This window comes from Egretta garzetta, unplaced genomic scaffold (genome assembly GCF_000687185.1).
Source record: "Egretta garzetta isolate BGI_Z169 unplaced genomic scaffold, ASM68718v1 scaffold46, whole genome shotgun sequence".
NCBI classification, from domain to species: Eukaryota; Metazoa; Chordata; class Aves; order Pelecaniformes; family Ardeidae; genus Egretta; species Egretta garzetta.
The window spans coordinates 8,755,348-8,767,596 of NW_009260268.1; the positions used below are offsets into that span (position 1 = coordinate 8,755,348).

The window sequence follows — 12,249 nt, forward strand, 5'->3', positions numbered from 1 at the left end:
GAATAAAAGGTGATTACTATAAAAGCACTTCCAAAAATAAGGTGGGGGATTTACAACAGCTTGAGCTCAACAGCAGTTACCTGCTCACACTTATGAAGGCCTTTCTAGGCACAACCCAGTATGCTAATGTTTGTCCTGGAGTTTTACTTTCATGCTGGACAGTAGAAGATATTATCTCCACAGGCAAAATTCTAGAGAAATGCTTGAAAATCCAGATGTATCAGATCATTAGCAAGGAAATTTCGCAGCATGTCTATTCAAACACATACCTGAAAAAAAGGCTGGACAGCTGACAGCCTTCTGTGACGGAAGGGCTTTATAGAATATCCACCCTGGTTGGATGGCAGCACAGAAAATGTGGTTCACGTAAAGCCAAATGCACTTTATCTTCTGTAATCCAACAAAAAAAAAACCCGGAGGTGTTATTCTGTGGGAAAAGTGTGGATTTAGCAGCCATAACATAAAGATGCTGTATCTTGTTTGCAAAACTGAAATATAGACTCACTCCAGTTGGTTTATCGGATACTACAAAAATAAATAGATGTCACTAGATCCTTATTTCAGAAGTTGTACGTTACATGGCTCTTCTACAGTAACTTTGCTGGTTTATACAAAACTCTGCCATCTGTTGTAGCCCTTTGCAGATGAATCAGTCATGATAGAGCTGTTCATGTACTGTGAGTGCAAGGAAACAAAAAGATAGCTGCTTTAATTTTATTCATAATGGCTTTGGCTACAGGTTTGGAATCAGTATTAAAAAAAAAAAAAAAAAAGCTTTGCACTACAGTTAAGGGAGAGCCAAGTTGTGTTCAGGTCAGACTGGATGTACCTCGGCTTTTTTGCAATGGCAGCCTTGCCACTCAGCATACCCTTGCCGCTGCTCCCGAAGGTGCGCTGTCTTCTCTGCAGATAATGAATGCCTCCCCCTTTCATCACCGAGATGCTGCACACCCCGACTGACTATACCACTTCTAATCTGGAAAGCTACAGGGCTAATTTTTTAGCCCAGCTCAGGGATGAAATATGTGAATTTTGACCCTGTCGTGGAAGGCAGCTAATCTGGGGAGTAGGGAGGGATTCTTTCTTTCCTCTTTCAGAGTGAAGAACTGCACATGCCCAAAAGGAATGTTTGCTGAAATTTGAAATTATGGGCTATTTTTAGATATTTACTCTTCTTTCCTGTTAAAATATTCTTAAAAGTTCAGAAAAAAATAGGTAATTTGGCTTTGGTAAAACAAAACTTCATTTGTGCAACAATTTTAAGTTTTGATTTACCAGAATTTTCCAGCATTTTCTTTCTTGCTGGAAGACAGCTTTTTAATGAAATTCAAAGGAAGTGGTTATTTATCATAGAATACCAGGTTGGAAGGGACTTCAAGGATCATCTTGTCCAACCTTTCTAGGCAAGAGATTTAACCCAGTATTACTGGTAATCATCTCTATCTGAGCAAGGCAGCTGCAACTTTAAAGAAAACTGCCCAATATAGTGTTGTACATACACTTTACAGTCATATTTGTAGACATATTTACAAGGAATCAGTTGAAATACAGAAAGGATGCATACAAAAATTTTCAATATGACATTTCAAGTAAGATTTTCATAGTTTAAAAATCACATTCCCTAATTTAAAATAAAATCCTGAGTATATTTCAGCAAAGGTCTGATAGGGATTTCCTTTCCCCCCCCTCTCCCCCACTTTTCTTTCTTGATGCTGCAAAGAGCACATGCTATTAAAAACAGAGAGAGGGGGCTGACTTTGGGGAGTGTTTGTTGAAATCTGTGAAGAGGGCGTAAAAAGGGCGTGTGCCTGCCTTTTTTAAAAACACATGTGACCAGATCATGTGGAAATTGTTAGCCCAGCTCTTTAGTTCTGTGAGGAGAGTGAAAAATAATGTGAAGTTACAGTGAACCCATCTGGCCAAGCAGGAAAATCCGGTTTAATTGCTCCATTGCCAGAAATGTTAAATCACTTCCTGGGAATGCAATTCATTTGGAACATATGGAACTCGTTGGAAGAAGGTCTCCAGTGAATTCAGAACTGTACTGGAGATGAGAGCATTTCTCATAAGTAACAATCATGTTTTCCCACTGGGCAACATGTAAGCAGTATGTGTAGCTGTATTAACAAAAAACTAAACCAATAGTAGGGCTGTCTGAGATCTTGTTGAACAAGATTCGTTCATGGTTTACTTTATTTTAAATTATCAAGAAATACTATGTTCATTTAGGATTTTTTTTCCCTCAGCATTTAAGCACCAATAGAATGTTCTGACAGAATTTTTAGCTCATTTTACATCTTGATTCAGCACAATTGCACTCTGTTTAGAAAACAGATGTATTTGAAAGCATCCTCCAAGATGGCTTTGTACTTTGTGGATAAAGAGGGTAGCTTTTGCGGGTGTTTCTTGGTTTGATTTGGTTTTTTAATCAGGGACTTCACATTTGCTATATATTTTAATAAAATAGGAAGATTTACAAGTTTTCTGTAAACTAAGTGAATCTAAACCTTTGACTAAAAGTATGAGATTATATATATGAGTTCTCCTTAAATTATAAAGAATTAATGAGTAAGACTTGCTTGTTTATAAACATCATTTTAAGGAAAACATCTTTTGTAACTCTTATAATGGATTCAGAATTTATAAGTATGCCACAGTACCATGTTCTGACTAAATATTCATGTTATTTGCAGTCTTTCCAATGAGAAGAATATTGATATTCTTTGGAAAAAAATATGCTTCCTATTCTGTTCTAAAGAAAAGATTCTACTATCATTAATTTGATGTTATTATAAGGGCTTTTTTAGAGATAATTTCTTCTTTCTTTTTTTTTTTTTTTACTTGGATTCACATGAATTTGAGAAAATATTTGATTCTCAGTGCAGTTAATAAATAAGACCAAATCAGATAAAATTAGTTCTTCTAAGCACATGAAGGGAATGGAACCACGTTTTGCTGAAAAAGTGGGCTAAGTCTGATATCAGGTAGAAAAGTGAGGCCATAAAAAGAAATCTCTGTCTTTATATAATGCACTATGGAGAACTTGGAGTAGTGACAAACGATGGTGACAGGTAGTCACCACTGCATGAGGTCCTCCTAATTATTCTAGGAAAACTTACATACTTCGTGGTGCTATCATTTTGAATATATTTCTTTATCTGAATACTCTAGTAAGATTTTTTTTTTTTCCATGCACCTGACTTGATTTTAGAATTCTTACTTCTGGTAGATTGTATAATCCACATCGGTTTCTCTAGCATCTTAACGAATTGCTGCGAGATTGCTGTAGGAATATAGGAAGTACTTCTATCTGCAAACCTCACTCTACCTTTAAATTGTCTGGAACTTACAGTGCTTCTTCATCCTAGTTAACAGAAGTACTAATTTTGTGATTTACATGTCTGTCCTGAGCATTATGGTTCTTTGTGTTTCCAGCTACAGCTTTTTACCTGAGCCAAACCCGCTAAACAACTCTAACAACCGTTAGGACTAGCATCTAACAAATTTACTAAAATTCATGTTTGGCTGTAAATCAACATGTTTTAGTGATCATGAATTAGAAATATTGTATATTTCCAGGAAATAACTTGAAGTGACAAATGGCAAGATTAACAATGTTTTAAAATCTGATATGCTCATGTGAAAAAACCAACCTGCATGCTGATATGAATTATGATAGGAGCTGATTCAGAACGGTTCACTACCAGTGACTTGCATTGCAGTTGCAGACAACATTATTAAAGTCTATCTAAGTCTGTCATAAAGCCACCAGAGAAATTATCTTCTTGTCATTCTGTCATTGAGTCCTGTAACTGCTTCCCCCCCAGTCCACTGAATCACAGCTTCTCACCTTGGTCTTGCATTTTAGACCTTACAGAGGCTATCCCCATCAAACTGCTGTCTCTTCCATGACACAGCTTATGATTTCTATGCTGACATTCTCCAGTCATCTCAACATTGTCTTTAAGCTTACCTTAAAGGATGCCTGGGGTTTTCTTTCTTCTTTTCTTATTTTTCTTAGCCAGTGTAACCACTTAGGTCTTACGGCTATTATCAATTTGTGAAGTATTTGTTAATACGTATTGTCTAAGACACGTTATATATGAAATTTTGTACAAAACATCATCCAGGAAATTCTATAAACTACTATTTTATATAACAGCACATATCAAATCCTGAAATGAAGATTTCAAAGTGTATTTCAGGAACTCTATAAAAAGTCTTAAACTGGCTGGTTTGGGATTTCTGTCCATCACTCCCTTCTTTCTTTTTCCATGAAACCTGCAGCAGGAAAATCTGCTGAGCAAAGGCTAGACTGACATGAGTGAAAGGGATGTAAAATTGATACCTTAACCCACATGGCAGTTCTGCGTACATTTCATGCCCAATCTGATTTCTCATCCAGCCTTTCTTACCTTTATTATATCTGCACATTCTTTAATTTTGTTTATATGTATACCATGTACATTCCATTTTATAATTCATTCAATCTATAACCTAGGTATTTTAGGAAAAAAAATCTCAGAAAGTACTTCTGCATTAGTCTGAAAGAAAAGCATATTATGAAAGATTTTTACATCCATTGCAAAAAACCAATTTTCCAAGTCCAAAACCAATTGCAGCCAACATGAAAACACTTCTATTGCATTTCTCTGAAAAATTATATAAAAAGTAAGAAATTGGTTTGTTATAGAACAACATACATTTGATCCCAAGTCCTAATTATATGGAGTCAATGGCAGAACTCTACTTGAGTTCTGCAGAAGAAAAATTTGGCATTTTAGTCTCATCTTCAGCCACATAGTTTTTGTCTTCACGCCTTCAGAATTATTTAGTAATTTCCCAGTGGAATGTTGTGGGCATGTATTCTAGGATGTTTGTTTCAAAATTCAATCATTGGAAGAAATATCTTATTAACTCCATCTCCTCCCTTCTCTCCTTGTCTTTTTTTTCTTTAACAGCAATTTGTTTCATAATAGAGTGAAGCCACTCAAATGGGAATTCTATGTTTCTCTCCAAAGCACTTAACACAGCGAGACCTCGGTTTTCCAGGATTTCTGGACACCTATAAAATCTACCTTAAGATTTTATAATGTTTCCCTAATATTCTTATTTTTTTAATAGTGGTATCATTTATTTTGTTTCTTTCAGGCTATGCCGATTATTTCAGAGAAGGAGAAGGCTGGTGAGTAAATATTTACTTGTTTTCTCATTTCCTTGTATTTGTTTTGTGGAATACAGTGTTAAGTAAGTGACAAAAGATGGGCTTCAGCTGTGGGGTTTCGAATGTGCAGGGTTACAGACCTGACAAATGTCTGCACGAAGGTTATTCATTGTTTCCCAAATAGGACATTTTCTCTTGCTGGAAAGCGGTCCGGCTTTCCGTGTGATACTAATAAAGACGTTTGAAACTATCCTACAAAGTACCGGGTTGAATTGCAGCTGCCCCTTACATGTCAGACTTCCTCTAGATACTAACTTGTTACTTGGTGTTAAAATCTATTTTGATTTATTTGATGTCTCGATTAATAAAGTTAGTGGAATTTGATGACTTCGTGTGAACTTTGTCATCTGTCTTTAAGTGTGGCAGGAAATTTCAGTTACCTGGAGTATTTCACTGGAGATAATTGTTATTTTGGCCAAGGACTTCCAGAATATTGAAAGGTTGTTTTTCTATTCTTTTCTGTTGTATGTGTTCTCTGAACACTATACGTACTTCGGTGTTGATGTGTGATGAAATCTATTAGTGATTGTCTGCTAGATACTGTCAGACAGGTGTATTGTTGTGATAAACACTAGGGAACACTCTTAGCATCATCAGTCTCTAGAATCTCTGTTGGTTTCTTCGTCATTTATTTTGATTGATAGTTTGCTACTGTACTTCAAATATAGCTTGAAAAATACCTCAAAATATCTAAACGCTACCTAGCATTCTGATTTATGTCTGATTTTTGTTGCTGATGTTTTCTTGCTTTAGCCTGGTTCGGATTATTACCTGACCTTTTGCTTATTAAGGGGAGAGGAATAAGTTAGAAAAAAGTTTTTGAGAGAAAAGCCACAGTGCTCAATCAGTACTGTAAAAGCTGTGGAGCTGTCTGGTCAAGATGTTGCTACTTTAGCTGGTGAAGTTCATAAATAATTCCCAAACTGTGACCCGTATTTAATAAGCATTTTCTTTATAGATTTTACAGGTGGTGTTATTTGGTATTTCTTTTTCTGAGGCAGTTCGTATTTGGTGACATCCTTTAAATTATATCCAAACATACAAACTGATTATAACTGGCCCTACTATTTGGAGAAAATTTCAAATACTTTGTCAAGCAACGATACAGCATTATAGGGTTTTGTACGTCTTTAGCAATTATGTGCCATACAAGATTAAAAGCTCTCTGAAAGTCATTAAAAAAATCTTCAGGGCATAGATATGCAATTACCCCAGTTTTATACTGGAGGAATAGAGCTGCAACAAGTGCTTGCCATAGTTAATGGCATGTAAAATCAGAAATAAAATTCAAAGTTCTATGCTTCTTCAGTGTCAAAAGAACCTATAATGTCAGTGTTGACGATGGTGTGAAATAAATGTATTTTTGACATACACTTTATAATCTGTACATACATATATGAATCTGTCTCTCTCTTCCTTCTTTCTGCCCACACTTCAGTGTTATGGTTTTCTGTGGACAGCATTATATTTAATATTACAAATATTAGGTGGAACTTCACACCATGTGGAGGCGGTTTGCTGGCATTCCCATGTACATGAGCACAAGCTAGACTGTGAATGGAAATGTGGTTGCTTTTTAATCTTTTGGCTTTTGTTTAACTCTGCAACTCAGGAGCTCATGAGGTTACGATGGTTTTTTGGAAATGTTAAGCATGCATTAGGGAGATGATAATTTAAATCAGGCCTATTGACTGAAGTCACTTGGTTCCAGGGGTAGTTAGTGCTATTTTTTTCAAATGCAATTGATCTTGATTCAGACATTCAGGTCTCATGTTTTGCAATTTAACTAGCCATCGTTTGATCATTGCTGCTTACATTTCACCAGATAAATAACATTTCATAAGACTCATGAATGACAAAGCCATAAGTAAGGTGTGAAAGCCTTCAAAAAAGTACACAGCATATTTGCATGACTGCTGTAAGAGAACAAAATTAATAATAATTTTGGTACTTATTTGGAAATACCAACAATTTAACACCTTCTGGTTTGTATTCTTACAAACAGACTAAAATACATTGCAAAATATTACAGAACAAAAAGGAGTTATTTATTTTACTACTAACAATGCTAATAGCACAGTAGGTAAAGAGATTGGATAGCACTGTATTAAAATTAAAACTGGATTAAAAATGCACTCAAAATGTCTAGTCAAACTTCTTTTTGAGAATTTGAATAAATTCTTGTAGTTCACTCCTTTCTGCTTAATATTATTTGGTTTTATCTGGGGCTGGAATGAAAAATACAAGAAAGTAGAAAGGCTGTTATTTCAGTGTTTCTGGTTCAGAAATTCTATGTGCATAAATAAAAACCTGTTTTTACAAGACTTTCTATTTTGTAGACTCTAGATACTTCAATATTTTCAATGCTTTTCCTATAGGCAACCAAACATTTAGATCCTTAAATGGACCAAGCTGTTTAAGCATCTTAGAGGGTTACACGTTACTGGTTATGTTTATAGCAGTTGTTAATCCTTTAAATTAAATATTTTCTCAATTTTATATATTTTCCAACTCACAGTAAATTTTGACTACATCAAATACAAACTTTCAGATGGGGTACTTAAAAAAAAGAAAAACAACACACAGTATTTTTAGATTTAGAGCAAGGCCAAACACAATCTGAAAACATTGCTACTTTTGTCAATTAATAACTTGAGAGTTTCATAACCATTTAATTTTTTTACAGTAGAGAGTGCAGTAAAACCTGCAACTGCAGAGTCCCTTTGGCAAAAAATTTATAAATGATCAGTAATGAGCAGAAAATCAGTCATGCTTAACTGTGTACACTATTGCTTCGATTTGTGTGAATTAGGGCATTGCAAAGAACGTACTGTGGCATCAGTTATTTCTGAGAAATGCATTTTTAAGAAGTCTCAATATTGTATTTCTGGCAGTGGCAAAAAAAAAAAAGAAATCTTTCAAAAGAACTTTTTTTAAGGTAGAAGTTAAGAAGTTAAGATCAAGCAACTTGCAGAGTCAGGGAAAATGATGGGTCAAGCCAAGAGATGACTCAGGGCTGGGCGTATCAGCACCTAAATCAGGAATGCAGGCCAGCGATCAGCTTCAAAAGACTGTTTTTTCAGATGCATCCATCTTTCTTTTGAGTAATTTATGTATTCCCATGCTTTTACTTACCTTACTGACTGTTGTGATTTTTATTCTCAAATTCTGTCCACAAACTATGAAGAAATTTGAGGGATGGAAGGTTCATCTCACCTGTCAATAATGGAGGTGTCTGTGTCACAGTTAGTGGTGTTGGCTTCATTTATAGTCTAAAAATAATCAATATATGAACCTTTGGTTCACCTGACTATATTCCCATCCCTGGGAACATTCAAGGCCAGGTTGGATGGGGCTCTGAGCAATCTGATCTAGTTAGCAGTGTCCCTGCTCACTGCAGGGGGGTTGGACTAGATGACCACTAGTGGTCCCTTCCAACCCTAAAATTCTATGATTCTATGATTCTATATGTCAGCATTTGGTTTACTGATGTGAATCACACATGAGACTTCATGAATGGTATTGGTTAATTCTCTGCTAACTGTAGAGTCAAGACACCTCCTAACATAGATACCAATATTCAATACGATGAACCCACTGTGAGGTTCCTAATTCAGCACTACCTTCAGTTTCTGGAGCAGTGTTCCCAAAACAAAGGTGAAATGACTATAAGTCAATATTAGAAGTATTGCCTAAGTCTCTTTGTGGACCTACTTCATGATTTCTCAATTTATCCTCAAATATTTGTAGGGAATAGTGAACTCTGGTTGTGACTTAGAAACATTGCTACAACAGAGCCAGCGGGAGGGGTAGAGTGGATAATCCACATCTGGTCAGGGACTAACACAGCTTATTTCTCTTGAGGTGATGAAACTATGTGCTATCACATAAACAGGGCAGAAGGTTTAGTCTAGTCCTAAATAAATATTAACACCATCAGTCCATAAGGTTCAGCATTACAATAAATGAATTTTTCCTGTGCATAAAACAACTGCCCTGTGGCATTTTGGTTGAACACACATTTAGAAGAGTTGCTGCTCTAAAAATAAAATAAGCAGTGTTTAAATCAGAGTGCTACATTTTAGTTATTACGTGCAAACTTGGATCAATTAAAAAACACAGAACGCGTGACTTGATATAAAAAGCAAGTGACACTACTCATTTGTAGCAGGAAAAATTCCATAGCAGAATAGCAAGTGAAAGTGCTTTTAGGAGCTTTCCCGATTCTACCAAAATATTCCCTCTTGCTTTAAAGATATACTGTGGAATAAATGCACAGCCTTTTGGGGTAAATCTCAGTACTCTCTCTCACTAGTAGGTTAGAGAGGTCTACTTCAGAACAAATAAAAGTGTCAGTCTTTTGACATGGAGTAGAACATATTTGATAGCCCATTTCTCATTTGTGTTTTAGTGATCAGCAAGCAAACGATAAAGTATTAAGCACAGTCAAAGACAGCAGCCTCGTTGGATCTCTGGCCAATGTGAAGTGTTTGAAAGATTCCCGGTGTTAGTATTGCAGTATGGGCCTAGCAGTGAACAAGTCTCATCTTTTTTCTGCGTCTCCTCTAGATTTCTGTTAAAGATATTATTTAGTAAATACCGGCAGGATATTTCCTCTCACAGACTCTAGTTGTCGGTGTCAGGCAGCAGAGGACACTTGGTGCTTGGCCCCATGGTGAGATGAGCTGCAGAATAGGAGGTGATGGAGTGATGACAAGGCAGGTCGGGGCCATCTGTGAGAATTCACAGCGGAGGACCTTGAAAATCCAGTAGTGACACGTTCACTGTCATTAAACAAGGCACATAAAAGGCCAACTGCTTGGCACACGAGGTAGACCTGTCTTCATTTCATTTCATTTAACTGCAGCTCTAATCAAAAAGGAAAAAAATAAAATCTCCATTAGATTTTACAAACCTGTCCTAGATCCAGAGAAATCAATTCTTTCTATGAGCAGTACCTGCTGGATACTCTGTTTTCATGAAGTCATTAAAGGTTCATCCATACACAACTTATTTTGAACCTAGCGCAAACGTTAAAAAATTTAATCTGACTGGCTTCAGGGTATCAGTTTCCACATAAACTGGAGAGAAATGCAAGTTAATTGGCACAGTTACTAGTTTTCTGGCTGCTTTACAATATCTCTAGCCAGTATTCTAGAACAAACTGGGCAAAATTAATTATTAATAGTTCCTTTTTATAACTATTGTATCTGGTTTTAATAGAACAGTCTTATTAGTGTTTTTCTGAGAGCTTAGTATGAAGTACCAGTTTCTAGCTAGGTAATCTTTCTTTTACTGTTGTTGTTGCAACAGTCATAAAGTTTGTTTTAGCTGAGTGTTTGCTTTCTAAATAAAAATGTCAGGTGAGCACTCACACTTCAATCTGTCATGCTAAAAAAAAGTTAGAGAAACTCTTCCAGGATATGCATGGATGTCTGCCAAACACTAATAGATGCTAATAGATAAACTTTTATTCCACCGTCATTTATTTCATTACTAGAAAAAATGGTTGTGATGCCAATAGATATGAAAAGCTGACATTTCATGCTTAGATTCCTGACAATGTTTAGTTGTTGGGGTTTTTTTATTTTTTCTAAATGCAGTAAAATAGCTGATGCCATGATTTTTGGTATTTGATTTTTAGTGGCTTATTAACCACACACTACCATAGTTGTTCTTCTGAATAAATTACTTCACTTCTGAAAGTCACACCATATTCAGTGTATGCATGTGGATATAAACACATAAACTTTAAAATGCACGTAGCCCTGTGCAAAGCCAAAGTCTCATTAATCTTAAGGTGCCATGGACATTTTCTTTAGGTTTTGGGGGAAACAGTAGATCCTGGGACTGCAGCTTTCCTCTGAAAGTCCACTTAAAATGATGCTAAAGGCACTGGAAGCAAGACGGCCCCTAAAACTCCTCATGATCGTCTGTTGTATATTACTTTCTTGAATCTTAAAAAGTGAAGGGTAGGACCAGGCAGTGTGAATGTGCTCTGAGGGGGAGCCAGCAGTCAGCAAGACTGTACACCATTGCAGGAGGACACAAACATTCAAGTCCCATGCCTGAACAGAAAAACAAGTGTTTTCTGGAAGGCTAAAACAAATTCGATGAAATCATTGCATAATAATAAAGTACATCTGAAGTATCTGAGAACTAACAGAACCTGCTGTGCATCAAATTCTTAAATATTTAACCAGCTTCTGTTTCCTTATTCCACCTGCATTAGTATGGGCCATCAGGATGGACCTGCTTTTACACTTCGTTGGAAGAGCTTTTTAAATCAAACTATGCTGCTATTATCTTCAAAGACATTTTTGTTGATTTCTTTAATATAGTCCCATCTATTTTGATCTTTAAAATACTTAACCAAGTTATTTTAGGCCAATAACAAGGCTAGGCCATTATTTTTACATTGCATCTGTCCATATCATGCACTTTTGTAGCTATGATATTTTTCTAGATTATTTGATGATTATGTTAATTGTGGAAACAACTTTAAAATACTTCCTCAACAAATATTCAAATGCCTATATTCACTTTAGAGAAAACAAGCAGTGTCTCAGTGCCTTATATTCCTGTGGTGAGCAATTTAATTTTGATTTCTTTGGTGGTTTCTCTCTTTTCTTAAGTTCTGTAAGAGAATTACCTTTTTCTAATCAAGATATTTCCCTGATAGGAATAAAGATGTATATAGTACCAGTTGAGTGATTACTGCTGCCGGCCATCATGCTAAATCTTTCAGCTCTCCTTTTTCTGGCCAACCCACTGTGTTTTTAAGGCAATATATACTTTCCTTGTTAAAGCAAGTTATTTTTATGCCAGAAACTGTGATTAGAAAAAAACCCAAGCATTAGCATTGAAGTCTTTTAAATATATTTTGGCATTAATAATATAAGTTTCATCACAGATTGATAAGTTGTAAGAATGTCTCTCATAGCAGACTTCATCACCTATTAGCAAAATACAGTTAAACAAAGGATAACTCATGATAACTCTCTTGAAAGGGTCTTTTGGAGTTC

General features: G+C 35.8%; 1 protein-coding gene across 1 annotated transcript in view; it reads left to right on the forward strand.

The window, feature by feature from the left end:
- DLC1 (DLC1 Rho GTPase activating protein) overlaps positions 1–12,249 on the forward strand; it is a 214,400-nt gene that overhangs the window by 75,251 nt on the left and 126,900 nt on the right. Inside the window, exon 4 of the mRNA XM_009642436.2 lies at positions 5,152–5,185. Within this exon, the coding sequence (XP_009640731.1) occupies positions 5,152–5,185 (34 nt within the window). The remainder of the gene's footprint in view (positions 1–5,151; positions 5,186–12,249) is intronic.